Here is a 21,301-nt window from a genome sequence, read left to right as displayed (position 1 = left end):
TTTGGATTGACTATACCATTCCCACCATATATATATATGATTCTAATTTTCTGCCTTTAGCCAGCATTTGGTGGTTTGCCATTGTTTTTCATTCTAGCTATTTGGATGAGTGTGTAGTACTATCTCATTGTGATTTTTAATTTATACTTCCTTAATGATGTTGAACATTTTTTCATGTGATGATGCGCCAACTGTATATCCTCTTTGGTGAAATGTCTGTTTATTCTTTTTCTCATTTTCTAACTAAATTTTTTGTTTTTTTAATGTTGAGTTTTGATACTTCTTTATATATTGTACATATTGGTGCTTTGTCAGTTATGTGCCTTCTAAATATTTTTTTCAGTTTGTAACTTCTCTTTCACCCTTTTTTTTTCTTTTTTTTTTTTAACTAAGAAAAATTTTTCAATTTAATGAAGCACAACTTACCATGTTTTCTTTTTATAAATCATGCTTTTGGTATCAAGTCTAAGAAGTCATTGTCTAGTCCTACAACTCAAAAAGATGTACTGCTATGTTTTTTCATAGCAGTTTTATAGTTTCAGGCTGGCTCTATGGTGCAGCAGGTAGGCACTAAGCAGAGGAAGTTGGATCCCACAGGGCTGATCAGAGTTTGAGTCCTGGTCCCATGTACAGGGTCTTGATGGTAAGGGAATTTAAGGGAAAAGGATTGCAGTATTATTAGATACTATTTTTCTTTCTTTCTTCTTTCTTTCTTTCTTTCTTTCTTTCTTTCTTTCTTTCTTCTTTCTTTTTTTTTTTTTTTTTTTGAGAGGTTTTTGCTATAGGGCGCATGCGCTTGCTAGAAAGACAGAGAGAGACAGAGAGAGAGAGACAGAAAGCGAGAAATCACCCCCAGGGGAGATGGCCACACTGCAATCCCTTCTCCTCCATTCTCCTCTTGGGGTCTTGGGCACGCACGCACATGTGCCCGGAGTGAGTTTAAGCCACTGGGTCTGGGATATGAACTGCGGTTGGCTACATGGGAGTCCAACAACATAGCCATTACACTAACTGCTGGTCCCGCATTATTAGGTACTATTAGGGTGGTCTCTCTCTCTCTCTTCCTAATGCATGCACATATACCTTCAGGCATATTTTCTAAGGTTTTATTGTTTCTTATTTTACATTTAAAGTCTATGAACCCACTGGTTTCATCTCTCTCTCCCTTCTTCTCTCTTTTTGTGAATATTCAGTTGATTCCAGCGCCATTTGTCATTTTTTTACCTTTGTCAAAAGTCAGTATGGGCCAGCGAGGGGCATGGTGGTTAAGGTGTTGGACTCCCATGTGGCCCAGTGCAGTTCAAGTACTAGACCTGGCCCACCCCGGTTAAGGTACATTTCCATTCATCTAAATAATTTCTCTTCTGCTCTTTCCCAGTCAACTAATTATTTTTTTTTTTGAGAGGTTTTTGCTATAGGGCGCGTGCGCTCGCCAGACAGAGATACAGAGACAGAAAGCGAGAAATCACCCCCCGGGGGGGGATGGCCATGCTGCAATCCCTTCTCCTCCATTCTCCTCTCGGGATCTTGGGCACACACGCACACGTGCCTGGCATGAGTTTAAGCCACTGGGTCTGGGACCTGAACTGCGGTCGACTACGTGGTAGTCCAGCGACATAGCCATTACGCTAACTGCTGGTCCCCCCAGTCAACTAATTTTTAAAAAGAATTATTTTATTTTATTTTATTTTATTTATTTCTTTATTTTTTAATTTGACCAGAGAAGGACAAAGTGAGAAAGAAAGTGGGAAAGCAAGCTGCCAGGTCCAGGACTTGAACCACGGTCAGCCATATGGGAATCCAGTGCCCTTAACCACCATGCCACCTACCGGTCCCCCCAGTCAATTTTTACCAATTCAGAAGCAACCATTGTTCTGATTTTGATCACCATATCTTGCTTTCACATATTAGAAACTTAATATATAGTGGAGTTGTGCATACATTCTTTTTTGTGTTTTTGTGTTTGTTTGTTTTTTTTTTTTTTAGAGAGAAAGATTTTTTGCTACAGGGCATGTGTGCTCACCAGAGAGAGAGAGAGACAGAGAGACAGAAAATGAGAACTCACCCCTTGGGGGGATGGCCATGCCACAATGCCTTCTCTTCCAACTTTCTTTTGGGATTTTGGACACACATGCACATGTACACACACTGGTATGAGTTTTAAGCTGCCTGTTCCGGGACTTGACTGCAGTTGATTATGTGGGAGTCCAGCGACATAACCATTACTCCACCTACTAGTCCCTGTGTTTGCCTTTTTTCACTTAACATAAAGCTTTTTTTTTTTTTTGTATGTCAGCTGCTACACCTGACAGAGAGATATTGACAGAGAGAGAAAGAGAGGGAGAGAGAGAGAGAGAGAGAGAGAACCCCACAACAGGGTCTGCTTATTATACAATCCTTTTCCCTCCAGTTCTCTACTCTGTCAAGATCCTGGGCATGTACATGTGACCAGCATATTTTTCAATCCAGTGAGGCTGGGACTCAAATCCTGGTTGCTCGAGTGGGATCTGGCTCTCTCTGCACAGTGTGCTAAGCTGCAGGGCCAGCCAAGCATAAAGCTTTTGAGATTCATCCTTGATGTATTTCATTTCTTTTTATTGCTAAGTGATGTTCTGCTTTATACATATACCACACTTTGTTTATACACTCATCTGTCGATGGATATTTTGGCTGCTACTAGTTTTTGACTCATATAAATGATGCTACTATGAACATTCTTAGACAATGTTTTTCTGGATATATATGTTCTTGTTTCTCTTAAGCATAACTTGTGGATCATGAAGTAGGTTTATTTGTATCTTTATAAGAAACTGCCAAACAGTTTTTCTTTTTTTTTTTTCTTTAGGAATTATTTATTTTATTTATTCATTCACTTATTTTAATTTAACCAGAGAGGGAGACAGAGAAAGAGAGAGAGAGAGAGAGAGAGAGGAGAGAGAGAGAGAGAGAAAGCAAGCCACCAGGTCCAGGACTCGAATCATGGTTGACTATGTGGGAGCATCCAGTGCCTTAACCACCACGCCACCTGCTCGTCCCCCAGACTGTTTTTGAAAGAGAGTGAGCCATTTTACACTCCCACCAGCATTATTTGATAATTCCAAGCACTTGCTCAATAGTCTCACCATTATTTGGCATTGCAAATCTTAAAAAAACGTAATTTTTTTTTGCTATAGGGCATGTGCACTTGCTGGGAGTGGGGGTGGGGAAAGAGAGAAAGCGCCCTTAATAGGGGTTGGCCACACCACAATCCCTTCTCTGCCATTCTCCTCTTAGGATTTCATGCATGCACACACAGGTGCCCAGCATGTTTTCCAAGCTGCTGGGTCGGAAATGCACAGTTGACCATGTGGGATCTATCTGCCTTAACCTCCATGCCACCTGCTGGCTTGAATCATTTTTATTTGTGATGGAGTTTTTACATTTTAGCCATTCTATTGTATGTGTAGTGGCCTTTTAGTATTAACAGTGCTCTGATTATTAAGGTTTACTTATTTCATTTTTTTTCTAATCTGGATATCTTCTTTTATGAAGTTCTTATTCAAGTCCCTTGTTCATTTTTCTGTTGAGATGACTGTCTTTTCCTTATTGATTTGTAGTTCTCTGTATGTTCTAGATGCATATCCTTTTTGAGTTATTTATTTGAGCTTGTGATACTGTGAAATATATATTTGGTCTTCATCTGTATCCTGTTTTACAACTCCTAAAATCTCTGGAATCTCTAAAATGGTGACTGTCTATTTATATATTAATGATGTTACTGGTGGCTTAAAGCTCCTAAATAGCTAGAATGTGGCCCAGCCATAGAAAAGATCACTGCATGATTAGAGGGTTGAGATTTTTCAGACCTGACCCCTAATTCCTTCCCACATACCTTATCCTATGCTTCTCATTTGTATCCAGTGGGGGGAAAATGTATCTCAAAAAGAGATTGTTATTTAAAAAAAAAAAAAAGACTAGAGAACTATGAGGAAGAAGGGGAGGCACTCTAGCTGGCTTATAGGTTATGTTTACTCCCCGTTGACCTGTGACATGACTGTCACAAGACATTCTTAAGATAATTTCAGGTTCATTGTCTCCCTTAGGCTCATCCCACACCCCACTGAACAGATCACCACCACTACCAGTAACTTGTTTCAGACAGCTTCTGCTAATGGACTTCTACCTAATCGTGTTCCTTCTGCCATTTTGGTAGGACTCTCCTCTGTTACCTTTGTTCAGTAGGAACAACTTACATGTATTATAAAACTTTTACCAGTATTAAAGAACCTAGCTTTTGCTGGATGGGCAGACATATTGTCATTTCCATCTGGTCATGGTGCTTATGGGTCTGATTGCATGGTCCAGGGTCTGACCATTATTCAATGCTAAGCATCGTGAGAACAATAAATTCATTTTTTCTTATAATTTTTACTTTACAGTTGTTCTTTTTTGGCTTGACAATCCTTTGTAATATCTTTTTTGCTATAGGGTTTGTGACACTCGCTAGAGAGAAACAGAAAATGAGAAATCACCTCCCCGGGGGGCGGGGGGTTGTTGTCACATCACAGTCCCTTCTCTTCCATTTCCCTCTTGGGATTTTGGGCATGCATATACACATGCCTGGTATGATTTTCAAGCTACTGGGTCCAGGACTTGAACTGGGGTCAATCATATGGGAGTCCAGCACCTTAATCACTATGTCACCTGCTGATTCCTGTAATATCTTTATTTTTTTAAGAAAATTTTTATTTTATTAAAAAAATCTATTTTATACATTCAATCATGGTACATCACCACAGCTTACAACATGAATTTTTCCAGCATCAATACACTGCACACCAGTCCAGTTAAAGATATCATCATGCCCTTTATCATCAACAGACAATCCTCCACTTCTGTGTCCTTTAAATATCTTACCTCTCTATTTTCCTCCTTTTTTTCTTTGGGGGGGGGTTGCCTTAGGATGTGTGCACTTGCCAGAGGAAGAGAGAGACAGAGACAGTGAGAGGGAAAGTGAGAAATCACCCCCCATGGGGGAGGGGAGGATGGCCACGCCACAATTCCTTCTCCATTCTCCTCCTGGGATCTTGGGCACACAAGTCAGACATGAGCTTCAAGTCACTGGGTCCTGTACTTGAACCATGATCGGCCATGTGGGAGTCCAGCAATGCAATCGCTAAGCCATCTGCTGGTCCCTCTGTTTTTCTCCTTGATTCTCCATCTCTCACCCTCCCCCACCTCCCACTGCTCCCACACTGTCTCCAATAACTGCAACTGTTCTCCATGCTTCTATATCCTTCAATCTTTCAGTTTCCGCTATAGAGTGTGGAAGTTCAGTATATATTAAGTGGGGACATACAATGTCTCTCTTTCATAGTCTGGCTTGCTTCACTCAGCAGTGTATCTTCCATATTTGTCCAAATACCAGGGTGTATTATCTTTCTTTCTTTTCTTTCTTTCTCTCTCTCTTTCTTTCTTTCTTTCTTTCTTTCTTTCTTTCTTTCTTGTTGGAGAGGTTTTAGCTATAGGGCCTATGCACTCGCCAGAAAGGCAGAGAGAGACAGAGAGACAGAAAGCAAGAAATCACCCCCTAGGGGGGATGGCCACACTGCAATGACTTCTCCTCCATTCTCATCTCGGTATCTCAGGCATGCACGCACATGTGCCCGGCATGAGTCTAAGCCACTGGGTCCACGGTTGACTAGATGGGAGTCCAGCAGTGTAGCCATTATGCCAACTGCTGGTCTCACCAGGGTGTAATATCTTTTTTAATAAACTGGTAAACCTAAGTATTTCCCTGAGCTTTGTGAACTGCTCTAGCACATTAATCAAACCTAGGGGACCCTGCTTTATAGCTAGTAGGGCACAGCACAGGCAAAGCACCTGAAAGCTTGCAATTGGTGTTTGAAGTAGGGGGCAATCTTACGGGACTGAGTCCTTAACCTGTAGGATCTGATGCTATCGCCAAGTAGATAGTGTCAGAATTGAATTGACACCCACTGCTGAAGTGCTTGATGTATAAGGGAAAATTCCACACATTAGGTCACAGAAGCATTTTATGAGAGATAAAAGTGATGCCAGAATGGGCACAGATACCCATTCCAGAGGGCCAGCAATTAGGCTGATGCCACTTGCCGCTCAACAAAACTAATCTTGAGAAACAAGAGTTGGCGAATAAGGAAACAAATTTATTTCAGTGAGGCCAACACTGAGGAGAGAGAAGACTAGAGTCCAGAACTGTCTCCGATGTTCTGAACAAGTACTTTCATAGGGGAAGGGGTCGGTGTAAGACTATATCTAAAAGCAAAGAGTAAGTTATTCATTGTCTTGGGTCAAAATCAGGAGGAGGCCTGATCATTGTTTCTGGGCAGGATCATTAGGAGACACGTTAGTGTCAGGGAAGAATGTCGTGGAAGAAAATCACTGCTTGAGGGGTGGTTTTTGTTCTGGGCCTGGTGGGCAGATTGGTTTTGGTTCTCTGCAAGAGAATTAAAGACAAGCAATGATTAACAAGGCAGGGGAAGCAAAGTGGAGTCAGTCAAGAAAACTCTTAAATCCTGGTTTAGAAGTAGCAAGAGTCCACACGTGGCTTTGCCGTGCCTAAGCAGATAAAATCTCAGCTGGTCACGCAGGTGACGTCTACTTCCTCCCTATCTTCAGAGCCTGGTATCTGCAAAGACTCAGCAACATAATCGTTAACTTCATTCGTTAAGCATTAGGCTAGGTTCATTTTGAGGGAGATAAAAGTTTAGATTCCGTAAGGTTCAATGTGAGGGAAGTGAAAGATAAATGCTGAAGCTTGATTTTCCTAAACGTTGATCTTTTAAAATGGACTCAAAGTACAACATAAAGTTACTTTCATTCTCTAATGGTTTGGTTACAATAGGAAAAACTGAATTTGTTTCTGTATCTTCAGAGATGTTTTCCAAATATTCTCTCCAATTGTCTTGTTACTTTCTTTTTTCTTTTTACTCCTGTAATAATATCTTTAAAAAAAAAACACAACTTTTTTGAGATATAAGTTACTGATTTAAAGTGTACAATTCGGTTTGTTGGTGTTTTACATGATTAATTTTTAAAAATTGTGATGAAATATACATAACAAACATTTATTTTTTTTTCTTAGGTTTTTCTGTTTCTTTTCTTCTTTAAGTGAGAGATTTTTGCTATAGGGCATGTGTGAGAGAAACAGAGAGACAGAAAAGTGAGAAATCACTGTTCCCCACTGAGGGATGGCCATGCCTCAATCCCTTCTCCTCCATTCTCTTCTCAGGACTTTGGGCACGCACGCACACATGCACCCACACCTGGCGTGAGTTTTAAGCCACGGGGTCGGGCACTTGAACTGTGGTTGACTACGTGGGAAGATCCCAGATTTTTCATTTTTTATTTCTAGGAGAGGTCATGGTCACAAGCTGGATGAGAGACAGAGAGAAAGAAGTGAGAAAACACCCTCATGGGGGATGGCCATGCCACAACCTGTTCTCCATTTCTCCCTTCTTTAATTTTGGGCATGCAGGCACATGAGTCTGGAATGTCTTTCAAGACACTGGATCTGGGACTAGAACCATGCAGCCAGACATGTGGGAGTCAACTGTCTTAACCACCACACCATGAGCTGGTTTCCAAATTTTCCATTTTAATAATTTTTCTTTCTTTCCTTTTTTTTTGGAGAGGTTTTTGCTATAGAGCGCATGTGCTTGCCAGAAAGACAGAGAGAGACAGAGAGACGGAAAGTGAGAAATCACCCCCCGGGGGGATGGCCACGCCACAATACCTTCTCCTCCATTCTCCTCTCGGGATCTTGGGCACGCACGCACATGCACCCAGCGTGAGTTTAAGCCACCGGGTCTGGGACTTGAACCACGGTTGACTACATGGGAGTTCAGTGACATAGCCTAATTAAGCCAACTGCTGGTCCCGATAATGTTTAAGGCTACAGTTCAGTGGCGGGCCAGTGGTGACCTGGTGGTTAAGGTGGCTAGATCCCACCTGGCTGATTGCACAGTATGAGTTTTGGAGTAGGTGACTTGAAAAACATTCTCTGTGTCTGTGCCCCAAATCCCCAAATGAGGGAGAGATGGAGAACGGATTATAGTATGAGATGCTTTCTCACTTTTTCTGTTTTTCTGTCTGTCTGTCCCCAGTAAGTGACTGCGCCCTCTGGCAAAATGTTGAAGAAATGTTCTCCCTGGGTGAGGCGTGGTGGCAAGGCAAGCCTCAGCAATCCTGAGGCTGCATGGGAGAGTCCTGGGTTGCATTTGGAGTTCTCCCTATGCATGCTGAGTGCACCTGTGAGTCTGGCTGGCTGAGGCTGGGGCTGGATGGTGGTGTGAAGATCTTGTTGGGGGTGTCTGTCCCTACTTCTTTCTCTCTTATGGAAAGATAAATGAGCTTAAAAAGATGTTTTCTTTTTCTATACCCCTCTTGCCTCGAGTATGGCCAGAGGGTTATTATCAAAGTCACCAAGGAAAACTGATAGGTTCTCCAGAGCTTGCTTAAAAGTATTTTCAAGGGACCACCAGATAGCATAGTGGTTATGTTGCTGGACTCCCGCATAGTCAACTGTGGTTCCAGTCCTGGACCTGGCAGCTTAAAACTCACAGCAGGCATGTGTGTGTGTGCATGCCCAAAATCCTGAGAGGAGAATGGAGAAGGCAAAGCATGGCCATCCTCTCTCAGGGGGTGATTTCTCACTTTCTGTCTCTCTGTCTTTCTGGCAAGCACATGTGCCCTATAGCAAAAAACAAAAACAAAAACAAAAAACAAAAAACAAACAAACAAAAACCTCTTAAAAAAATAAAGAATGAAAGTATTTATAAGCTGACTGAGAACTCTGACATTTAGAAATAGGTAAGATGTGGGGCCAGCTGCTGGCATGGTGGTTAAGATGACTGGATCCCACATGGTCACCTGTGTGGTTTGAGTCCTGGTCCCGACTCCTGGTGTGAAAAAAAAAAACACCAGGAGGAGGCTGGTGGATTGTGTGGTGGCTAAGGTGCTGGACTCCCACATGGCTGACAGTGATTCCAGTCCTGGACCTGGTGACATGCTTTCTCACTCTCTCCTTCTGTCTCTGTCTCTCTATAGTTAAATTAATAATAATAATGATAAATAAAATGAAATAAATTCTTTAAAAAAAAGAAAAACACATGGGGGAGGGCAGCTGGTGGCATAGTAGTTAAGGTGCTGTATTCCTAGCACGTGTGCCCAAAATCCTGCGAGGAGAATGAAGAAAGGATTGCAGCATGGCCATCCTCCCTCCCCACCAGGGGAGTGATTCCTTGCTTTCTGTCTGTCTCTCCAGCAAGCGCACACAACCTATAGCAAACATCTTTCAAAAAGAAAAGAGAGATCAGCAGTTAGCATAATGGCTATGTCGCTGAACTCCCATGTAGTCAACCACGGTTCAAGTCCCGGACCCGGTGACTTAAAACTCACGCCGGGCGTGTGTGCGTGTGTGCCCAAGATCCCAAGAGGAGAATGGAGGAGAAGGGATTGAGGCATGGCCATCCCCTCTGGGGGGTGATTTCTCGCTTTCTATCTCTCTGTCTCTCTCTGTCTGTCTGGTGAGCACACACGCCCTGTAGCAAAAACCTCTCCAAAAAAAGAAAAGAAAAGAAAGAAGAAAAAAACACACCAGGTGTATGTACATACATACATACATACATGCCTAAAATCCCAAGAGGAGAAGGGACTATGGCATGGTCAATCCCCTAGATGGGGGGCATGATTTCTTACTTTCTTTCTCTTTCTCTGTCTGTCTCTCTTGGACAAGTGCACATGCCCTATAACAAAATTTTTTTAAAAATTTCAAAATTGGTAAGATGTGGATATTTAAAATCATATTTTCTTTTCAGAAAAAAAGGTAAGATTTCTAAAAATCAAAGTACAAATAATAATTTGAAAACCATATTTTCTTACTTTACATTCAGAGGTAATAAAAATCGTAATAACAGTAACAATGTATTTATAGATATATTACAATTTATAACGTTCCCAGAAGTCTGTAAGCTCCACGTCAGGAACATTGTATTCTATGGGATTTGTGTCCCCTGGAGCCAGCCACACAAGGCAATGCCACAGACCACATCTATTGGTCCACAGCGCTATCCTCAGCTCCAGCAGAGAGCAAGTGGTAGGAATCTGACAAATATTTGTCAAATTAATCTGTTGCATGAATAAGGCAGTGAGTGAAAATCTTCTGGGCTATTTAGTAAAGATGCAGAAAAAGAAACTTTCCCAGGTGTGTGTATGTGTGTTTTTTAATAGGAAAATGAAAGAAATAGAACTTGCAATGATAGTAAAAAATAATAAAAGACTGCAGAGAACTGCCAAGCATTTATAACTTTGAAAATGTTGCATAGACCTGTTTGTAGAAGAGCTAATATAGGTCAAACCCTTAATGCACTGTCATGCTTTTTTCCCAAAAATACTTCAAAAGCATAGTTGAGAAACTTACTAAAATTGTCCTTGTTTCAATATTAAACAAATGACATAAGTGAGTAGAGTTGAAAGGTCTTAAAGGAGTCAATTATTTAAAAAAGAAAGAAGAAAGGAGGGAAGAAAGGCATAAGCAGGAACAACAAATTCTTTTTATTCTAGGGTTCATACTTACGTTTAAAGATTATAAAATGAAGACTATCCCTGCTACTTGTAAAATGGGGATAATAATAATTACCTCTCAGGCTTGTTGTGAGTCTTATGTGTGATCACCAGGCAGAATACTTCTACATAGTATTAGAATTGGTGGTGAACTTGCAGGACAGAGGTGGTTTGGTAGTTAAGGAGCTAGATCCCATATGGCTGACAGCACGGTTTAAATCCTAGACCTTGAGGCTTGAAAAACAAGCTGACTTCTGTGCATGTACGCACGAAATCCTGAGAGGAGAACGGAGGAGAAGGAATTTCAGTGTGGCCACCAGCCTGGGGGTGTGGGGGGGAGGATATCTTATTTTCCCTCTCTGTCTTTCTCCAGTGAGTACATGCACTCTATGGCAAAAAAACTAAAAAGAAAAGAAAAGAAAACAATTGGTGAATTTATTTATTTATTCATTTATTTATTTGGAGAGCCTTTTTTTTTTTTTTTTTTTTTTTGCTATAGGGCACATGTGCTCGCCAGAATGACAGAGAGAGACAGAGAGACAGACAGCGAGAAATTGCTCCACAAGGGGGATGGCTATAGTGCAATCCCTTCTCCTCCATTCTCCTCTCGGGATCTTGGGCACACACACACATGCGCCCGGCATGAGTTTAAGCCACCGGGTCCAGGACTCGAACTGCCGTCGACCACATGGTAGTCCAACGACAGCCAATATGCTAACTGCTGGTCCCGTTGAACTTATTTTGTGTATGGAGAAGGTCTGGTTTGCATTTGAGGCCAAGAAGAAATACGGAAGTTAATACTATTGTGGAGATTTTATATTTATGTGTCCAGACCAAACCAACCCATGGAGTGGAGTGGTGGTTAAGCTGGCTGCATCTCACATGGGCGACTGTGTGGTTTGAGTCTGGGACCCAGTGGCTTAAGAAACATGCTGGCAGGACCAGCAGTTGACATAATGGCTATGTCGCTAGACTCCCACGTGGTCGACCGTGGTTTGAGTCCCAGACTCCATGGCTTAAACTCACACCAGGCGTGTGTGTGTGTGTGTATGTGTGTGCGTGTGCGCGTGTGTGTCCAAGATCCCGAGAGGAGAATGGAGAAGGGATTGCGGCGTGGCCATGCCCCCTGGGGGGTGATTTCTCGCTTTCTGTCTCTGTCTCTCTGTCTTTCTGGTGAGCACACGCACACTATAACAAAAACCTCTCCAAAAAAAATTAAATAAATAAATTAAATAAATAAGAAACATGCTGGATGCATGTGCATGTGTGCCCAAAGTCCTAAAGAGAGGAAGGATAGAGAAGACATTGTAGCTTGGCCATTCCACATGCAGAGAGCTTTCTTATTTTCCCTCTCTGTTTCTTTCTCTCTACCCTCTGGCCAGTACACATGATTTCTGAGAAAAAAAAAAAAAAAAGAAAAGAAAAGAAAAGAAAGAAGGTATTTATGTGTCTTGAAGCTATCTCCTTCTTTTTTCTTCTGGTTATAGACCGAGCATAGGTTAAAGCTGGGCCAGAGTTCTCCAGGATTTTAATTAGAAGTAGAAGAGACTATTTTCCTCTGTTGCGAAGTCGTAGAGAACTTGGCCTGGAGTTGGGCTTGGGAGAGCCCCATGCACAGAAACTGTTTGAGAGACAGAGGAGCTGTAGCTCAGAGAGAGCAAAGGAGATTCATCCAGGTGCAGGTCCTCCTTCCCCCATTGTCAATGTGATCTAATATGACCTTTTTTTGGACTTAAGCTAGTTCCCTTTGAGGTTCTGTCTCTTGCAAGTAAGAGAGTCCTGATAAATACAAATGCAACTTTGGAGTGCTTTTATTAATTTATGTTTACTGTGAAGGGCCTTTATTTTAATCTTAGAAGAAATGACGTAATCTGTTATTTACAGCTCATATGTATCCTTTCTTTGCAGCTTATTTTAATTTGAAAAGCCAATTTAGAAATACCACAAGATTCTTCCTTACAGTAATTAAGCTGGAATATATAAAAAAAAGTGTTTTTATATATAAAAACACTTTTTTTTTTTGCTTTTTCTTTCAGGTTTTTGCCATGGTGTGTATGGTCACAAGAGAGAGACAGAGAGGGAAGAAAAGTGAGAAATTACCCCCTCTCCTCCTGGGAGAATGGCCACTCCCCAATCCTTTCTGCTCCATTCTCCTCTTGGGATTTTGGGCACACATGCACACACACCTGGTGTGAATTTCAAGCCACCAGTATGGGACTGGAACCCTCGTCTACCATGTGAGAGTCCAGCACTCCAACCCCCATGCCACCTGTCCCCCAAAACATGGTTTTTAGATACTATTTTGTAGCTTTCTGTAATAGCAGTATGTTGCATTGTTATTTATTCAATGTCTTCTGACAGTAATTAGCTTAAATGTTAAAATTTAATAAGGTACAGTATTTAAATGAGTGCAGTTTTCAGTTGAATTTCAACTTTCCTTTCCTTCATAGAAATATAATTGTTGTAGAAAGTTTCCAGGACACAGTACTGAGATTTGGGGGGCAGGTAATTCAGAAGATTTTTTAAAATAGTACATTAATAAACAAGAAAAGAAAAACGTCAGATTTCTTGCATCCAAATGATATATGTGAGCTCCAGAATCCTGGGAGAAGCAGACATTTGAGACCCTGTCTTATCAATCTTGAAAGCTAAAGCAGTAAAATGATTTCTACCTGGAGAGAACGTATTTCACTCATTTCAAACAATAAATAATATTACTGATTACTACTGAAAGTCTTACTCAGATACAATTTCAGTTATAAAAGTAGAATTCAATGACTTTCAGCAAATTTAGAGAGTTCTGCAACTATCGCCACAATCCAAATTTAGGACATTTCTATCACCTTAAGAGAGCCCTCATGCCTATTCGCATTTCTTACCCCTCAGTCCCAGGCAATCACTAATCGAATTTTGGTCTCCACAGATTTGCCTTTTTGGACAAATCATATAAATGATCTCACACACAATATGTGTTTTGTGTGTGTGCATATGTGTGTGTGTGTTTGTGTCTGCCATCTTTCTCTGACATCATGTTTTTGAAGTCCATCTATGTTGTAGCAGGTATCAGTGCTCTTTTTTTCTTTTTTTAAATCATTGCATAGTGTTCACAATAGGACTATGTCACATTTTGTTTCTTTTTCATAAATTGATAGGTCTTTCTAATTTTTGGCTCATATGAATAATGAGTTGCTATGAGTGTTCACGTATAAGGCTTTGTATGAAAATTTAATTTCTGTTGTGTAGATTTTTAGTAGAATTGTGGGACTTTATGGTAAACTCATATTGAGTTTAATTTTAAAAAATTCATGATGGAGAGCACATGCATGTGCATGAGAGACAGAGAAGGAAAAGCACCCCAATAGAATCGGGGTATATCAAGATCCCCTCCCCTTAGTCCTTCAGCATAGCAAGATCTTGGGTACACTTGCACCTGATGTGTTTCGAGTCAATAGGCTGGGAATTGGAACACCTGGACAGCCATGTGACTTCCAGCACTGAGTCCAGTATGCTACAAGAGGCATGTAGAACTTTTTAAGAAAGTGCCAAACTGTTAACCAAAGTTTACATACCCACCAGCAATGTATGAAGGTTCCTCTTTTTCTATATTCTCACAGTATTTGTTATTGCCTACCTTTTTGATTATTGCATTCTAGTGGGTAAGCGGTATCTTACTGTAGATTTACTTTGAGTTTTTTTATTTTTTATTTTTTATAAAGGGGGGCAGAGGAGATAGACGTTTTTGGTAGGCTCTTCCTATGCTTTGACCCACCTGCCCAGTCTCTCAGTGAGTTAGGATTATAGGTGTGCACTGCAGGCGTGCCACTGAGCCTGGTTTGTTTTGAGGTTGGCTGGGCAATTGAACTCTGTGGCCTCTTTTGTGGCCCAGTCTCACTCAGTGGAGCCCTACCATTTGTACCACCATGTCTGGTCCTAATTTACATTTCTTTAATGATTAATGTGTTGAGCATATTTTTATATGTTTATTGGCTGGTCATGTAGATTGATAAGATTTTTTTTTTTGCATGTACTGAAATAGTTATTTAACTGAAAAGGGGGTGGCATTTAAACTCCTTATTTTTGTTACAGGGCTGAGACACTGGTGACAAATGGTGGAACTTTATAGAAATTTGCAGTTGAGGTTGGTAGGCATGGAGGATGGGGCACTGGACTCCCATATGGTCGGCCACGGTTCAGATCCTGGACCTGGTGGCTGCTTTCTCACTTTCCCCCTCTCTCTGTGTTTCTCTGGTCAAATTTTTAAAAAGTAAGAATTAAATTAAATAAATAATTCTCTAATTAAAAAAAAGAAATTTGCAGCCATTTCCTAGCATGTGGAGACCACTGTGGAATGCAGAGACGCCTGCATTTGCTGGCATGCACCATCATGGTAAAGCAGAGCAATTTATCTTGCTATTCTCCAGAAAAGCAATCCTGAGGAGCTACCAGCACATTTCCCCGGGCACCTTAACCCATTGCCACTGATTAGCAAATACACACTAGCTCTGCCATAGTTTGAAGATGTTCCTTAATTTTATTTGGTTTATAATTTGTTAATTATTTAAGAGAAGTATTGAGCAGTCTTTAAATTACTTAATGCTGTTAAATAATGATTGCAAAATGCTTTACTCTTGATGAAGAAAAGGATACATAAAATAACATGCTTTGTTGATGTTCAACTCATTTCTAGTTCTAGAGTATGGACTGGAAACACTCTTGCTCTCCTATTTCAGATTTTTCCGCCTTCAATTTTTAAAATTCTTGGTAGGCCTCTGTCATGTGTTACTAACTTATTTATACAACACAACAAGCTCTCTGGAGGTAAGCTATGGATACTTAATTAGCTTCATATTTTCTGTTCTGGAAGAATCATTAATGATCTGTTTCAGATTGCTATTTTTTCCCATAGGACAGTATAATCTTTGGAGATTTTGATTCCTAGGTCTGATATGAGCCTGGGACTCTTTTTTCTCCAGAGCAGAACTTCAGGCAGTTCATAGGATCAGGCAAGTTTGGGAAACACTGGTGTGGTAAAAAGAGCAGGATTTTGGAATCAGATGAATCTTGGTTCTACCCATAGCTCATTTAATGAACTGCTGTATATTTTGACATACATAACTCACTTTAAGTGTTAGTTTTCCTCTGTGGTAACTACTTCATGGGATTATCAAGAGGATTAAAAAGTTACTAGTTTTGGAAACCAGCAGTTAGCGTAATGGCTATGTCTCTGGTCTCCCACATAGTCGACCGCGGGTCACGTCCCAGACCTGGTGGCGTAAAACTCACGCCAGGTGCGTGTGCATGCCCACGATCCTGAGAGGAGAATAGAGGAGAAGGGATTGCGGCGTGACCATCCCCCCTGGGGGGTAATTTCTCACTTTCTGTCTCTATGTCTCTCTCTGTCTGTCTGGCGAGCGCATGCGCCCTATAGTGAAAATCTCTCCCCCCAAAAAAGTTACTAGTTTTTTTTGGGGGGGACCAGCAGGTGATTAAGGTGCTGGACACTCCCACATAGACGATCACGGTTTGAGTCCCAGAACTGGTGGTTTGCTTTCTCACTTTCTTCCCCTCCTCTCTCTCTGTTTCACTCTGTCTCTCTCTCTTTCTGGTCATATTAAAATAAATGAATAAATAAAATTAAATAAAAAATTCTTTTAAAAAGGTTACTATTTTAAAAATTGTACTCTAGATCTTTAAGAAACACTATCTATTGTAATTAGTTTCCATTTAACAACCATGATCAAGCAACTATTTAAGCACTTAAGGGCAATGATGAAGAAGACTCATTCTTAGTGCCTGTAGGTGGTGTTGTTTAAAGGCTCTGGATATCTACATGGTCGACAGTGGTTCTTAGTCCCAGACCTGGTAGCTTGCTTTCTCATTTTCCCTTTCTCTGGTCAAATTAAAATAAATAAAATAAAGTTAAATAAAATAATTCCTTTAATTAATTTTTTTTTTTTAAAGAAGACTCCTGTTGGCCTTCGAGAAATTTACCAGTTAGTAGTGAGATGGGGATGGGATTTTTACAGTTTAAGGCAATCAATTATATCATCATGGAAACTCAAAACCTTTATTACTGTTATTTTTTATAAAGAAAGGAATGACCTGGGCAGAGATTGGTAGACTAGGGGATGTGGAGTGAGTATGTAGGATGGAGTAGGGTAGGAACTACATGAAGTGCCTTCAGAAAACAGTTAACGAGCCTGCTGGGCTCTTTAATTTCTCAAATCTGGAGTACCATCAGGAAATAGGCACAGAACTATAAGGTTGAGAGACTTTTATGGTGGTGGGTTTTAAGAGTCGATTTAAGGAGTTTGAGTTTTGTTTGCACTAAAGATTTTACACAACAGAATGACAATAAGGATATAGTTTTGGGCCAGCAGGTGGCGCAGTAGTTAAGGGCGTTAGACTCTCACATGTCGGATGGCTGATCGATTCCCGACCTGGTGGCTTGCTTTCTCGCTTTCTCTCTCTCTCTCTCTTTCGCTCGCTCGCTCGCTCTGACCGTCTCTGGTCAAATTAAACTAAATAAAATTTAAATAAAAAATAATTCTTAAATACTTCAGTTTTAAGGTGGCCCTGGTAATATAGGGTGAAGATAAGAACAATTTCGGGCGGGGGGGAACGGTTAATTGGGAGGTCGTTTGCGTAATAATAGTAAGGCAATACTAATTAAGCTTTGATAAATATCAGTAGGACTCTACATCGCAAGACAAGACGCAGATGCCTAAAATACACCTGAAAGATGCCACCTGCGGTAGCATTTCCACAGTCCACGCAAATTAAGTAAAAGACGGTCCTGGCTGAAGACTTTCTCAACGCGAAGTTTAGCGGAGGCGGGGCGGGCGAGAGGGCGGGGAGAGTCGCGCAGCCGGAGGGGGCGTGTACAGGGGCGGGGACGCGGCGGCGAGCGCGGCCGCTCCGGGTATCGCGAGAGTTGGGCGGCCGGGCCGTGCGGGCCTACGACCCCGCGGCGCTCTGCGGCCTTGTCTGGACAGCCAACTTCGTGGCCTACCGCTGCCGGACGTGCGGCATCTCGCCCTGCATGTCGCTGTGCGCCGAGTGCTTCCACCAGGGCGACCACACCGGACACGACTTCAACATGTTCCGCAGCCAGGCCGGGGGCGCCTGTGACTGCGGGGACAGCAACGTGATGCGGGAGAGTGGGTGAGTGGCGTCCACAGCGTGTTCTGGGGAAGGGGCTGTGGGTTTTCGGGAATCCAGGGCTGGCGAGCGGGAGCGGGAGAAGCCGGGTGCTGGCGGCGGCGGAGGACAGGGTGCTTGCGGAACCGGTGTCCAGCTGTCAGGCGTGTACTCGCTGGGAAGGCAGTGCAGCCGCCTGCTTCCTAGGAAGAGTCTTAGGCTGTGATTTGGGTCGGCCAGGAGCGGGGGGGCGGTGCTGGGGACTGATTGGGTCAGGAGATGAGGAGAGCTGGGGAGGTGGTCTTGTTAACTGCCGGGAAGGGGGCTTGGGGAAAAAGCCCTCTGAACTGTCAGTGTGTCTATCAGCGAGAGAGCAAGCTCCTGAGCTGACGAGGGTGAGGGAGGAGGGAAGGGGAGGGGCTTGCATGGAAAGTGACTGTTGAGCTGTCAGTGGAGTATTTGGTGTGCTGGAATGACTTCTAGAATCGGGCTACTGAGCAGTTCTTTGTAGAATATCCTGCGTACCAGAAGAACAAACAAAACAACAGCAAATTAGGAATCAAGCCGTGGGTCTTTCTAGTTAAGGGCATTCCATTCACTGATTACAAAGGGAACAACACTCTGAAGGGAGACAGTCAACCCATGCATTTTTGACAGGAGCGATGCCCCCGATGGTGAGACTTGGACAAATGACAACGTTTCAGTTTGTAGTGAGTTAAGAGCTGGCACACGTGGGGTCTTGGCTTGATGATGTTAATATCAGAGAAAGTCTTAAGAAAAAAAGAAAAACACTTAGTGAAAGAGGAGATGTTGGCTAAGTGGTAGCAGAAAGAACATTAGCAAATCCAGTTATTCAAGTTTTTCAGTTTTCAGGTCTTGTAATTAATGGTAGAGTGAAATACATTTAGAAATGGCCACCTTTTTCCTCTTTGAAGTACTTTTAGGTTACTTGCTCCAAAATGTTTGTACCTATTATGTGCAAGCAGTGCTCCTTGGACATGAAAATGAATGAGACATTGTTTTTTTCTCTTAATTTTTTTTTTTGAGGGTGATATTTGCTATACAGCATGTGTGCTTGTCAGAGAGACAGAGAGAGAGAGAGAGATTGAGAGAGAGAGAGAAATCACCCCCCGGGAGATGGCCATGCTGCAATCCCTTCTACTCCATTCTCCTCTTGGGATTTTGGGCACGCTTGCACATGCACACTGGTGTGAGTTGTAAGTTGCCAGGTCTGGGGCTTGAACCACAGTTGACTATGTGGGAATCCAGCGACATAACCATTACACCATCTGCTGGTCCTAACATATCTCTTAATCTATTTACAATAATTAGAGTTGAAAGAGATAAATTTCTTACATAGTAGTCTGGGAGAGGAGGAAGGGGAGGCTACTGTGCAGAGGAAGTAAGAAAAATGCTTCAGAAAGGAGATATTTTGACCTTGCTAATAGTAATAACTAATAATTGCTGCTAACATTTGAGCTGTTGAACTGCATGTCTGACACTTTTTAAAATATATATATTTTTATTTGTCATGATATTTCTATTTTTTGGGGGAGGTTTTTGCTATAGGGCGTGTGCACTCACCAGAAAAAGAGAAACAGAGAGACAGAAAGTGAGAAATCACTCCCCAGGGGGGATGGCCACACTGTAATCCCTTCTCCTCCATTCTCCTCTCGGGACCTTGGGCACACATGAATGCACACACGCCCAGTGTGAGTTTAAGCCACTGGGTTGGGTTTGGGATTCGAACCACGGTCGACTACATGGGAGTCCAGTGACATAGCCATTACACCAACTGCTAGTCCCTATTTGTCATATTTCAGGCTGCCAGGTCTAGGTCTTGAACCATGCAAGAATCCAGCATCTTAACCACCAAGTCGCCTGCTGGCCCAGACACTTATTTATTTATTTATTTTTGCTAGAGGACATGTGCACTTGCCAAAGTAAGAGAAAGTGAGATATCACCCTCTAGAGATGATGGCCACACTGCAGTTGCTTTGCCATCATTCTCCCTCCTCTTGGGATCCTAGGCAAGCATGTGCTCGTGCCTGTCGTGTTCCTCAAGCTGGCAGGTCTGGGACTCAAACTGCACAGTTGGCTATGTGGTCATTTGCCTTAACTGTCATACCACTGGTTGGCCCCTGTATGTATGACATTTTATTTATTTTTAAGTTTGTTATAGAGCATGTGCACTTACCAGAGAGAGTGAACGTGAGCATGAGAGAAGAGGGGGAAGTGAGAAATTTCCCTGGGTGGGAGGATTGCCACACCATAATCCCTTCTTGTCCGTTCTTCTCTTGGGATTTTGGGCATGTACACACAAGTGCTGCTGTGTTTTTCAAGCTGCAGGATCTGGGACTCTAATGACACAGCCAACCATTTGGGATCCGTCAGCTATAACACCATACTACTAGTGTCTGACATTTTACAAATACTTTTTAAATTTTAGTATCTGAATAGGTAAAATATATAACTATAAAAGCAAAGGAAAATAAACAAAAAAGACACACAGTTTGAAGTTTTCTTCCCATCGGTCTCCTGTCTACCCAATTCCTTTCCAGTGCTGCTAGTTGCTCTGAGTGCAAGGATGAATGTTTCTTAACCTTTTGGTCTCTCTTTATACAAAAGGTAATGCGCTTTGTATTGTTCTACATGGTGCATTTTTAACTTGTTAGAAGTCTTTTCATATCAGTCAGTCAGTGTCCTTATTCTATTTGTTTTTTTTCTTAGGCAGGGTCTCGTGATGTTGCAGTCTTCCTGCCTCATCCTTCTCAGTACTTGGGACTATAGGCACTTGCCTTAACTCCTGACTTTTTAGGGTGCACAGGGAATTGAACAGGAGCTCTCATATGGCCTGGGCCTGTGCAGTAGCAGCTTCTGCTACTGCCAGATACTGTGGGTGGACCCTCATTCCACTTTTTAAACTGCTACATAATGTCCCTGTTGTTAATTTGTCATTTTTGAGTTATTCCTCTTTTAATGGGCACCTGAGTTTTGAGTGTGAAATGCAAGACCTAGTAAACCTGTCCCTTCCCACCTGTGTAAGAATATGAACAGTATAAGTTATCTAAGTGGTATTTCCAAATTTTCCTCCATAAGGCTTAGTACTGAGTAGTATATGAGGCTGCCTGTTTTCCAACTGCCTCGTTAACAGAGTGCTATTAAAACATTAAATTTTTATCTATCTATTTGGTTAAAAGTGATCAAATTCTAACTACTTTATAAATTTAACTCATTTAATCTTCAACAAGTCAGGTTGTTACTGTTAATTTTTCTACTGTTTTGAAGAGGACAGTGGCGGGAACCAGCAGTTAGCGTAATGGCTATGTTGCTGGACTCCCACGTAGTCGACCGCGGTTCATGTCCCGGACCCGGTGGCTTGGAACTCATGCCGGGTGCGTGTGCATGCGTGCCCAAGATCCCGAGAGGAGAACGGAGGAGAAGGGATTGCGGCGTGACCATTCCCCCTGGGGGGTGATTTCTCACTTTCTGTCTCTATGTTTCTGTCTGTCTGGCGAGTGCACGCGCCCTACAGCGAAAACCTCTCCAAAAAAAAAAAAAAAAAAAAAGGAGGACA

General features: G+C 42.0%; 1 protein-coding gene across 1 annotated transcript in view; it reads left to right on the top strand.

Moving 5' to 3' along the window:
* Window positions 1-10,056: 10,056 nt before the first annotated feature.
* UBR3 (ubiquitin protein ligase E3 component n-recognin 3) overlaps window positions 10,057-21,301 on the top strand; it is a 228,920-nt gene continuing 217,675 nt past the window's right edge. The window contains exons 1-2 of the mRNA XM_014592038.1: window positions 10,057-10,117; window positions 17,391-17,748. Coding sequence (XP_014447524.1) covers window positions 10,057-10,117; window positions 17,391-17,748 — 419 coding nt within the window. The remainder of the gene's footprint in view (window positions 10,118-17,390; window positions 17,749-21,301) is intronic.

The sequence above is a fragment of the Tupaia chinensis genome, unplaced genomic scaffold, assembly GCF_000334495.1.
Source record: "Tupaia chinensis unplaced genomic scaffold, TupChi_1.0 Scaffold000056_1, whole genome shotgun sequence".
Taxonomy (NCBI): Eukaryota; Metazoa; Chordata; class Mammalia; order Scandentia; family Tupaiidae; genus Tupaia; species Tupaia belangeri.
This window is presented reverse-complemented; position numbering and strand designations above follow the sequence as displayed.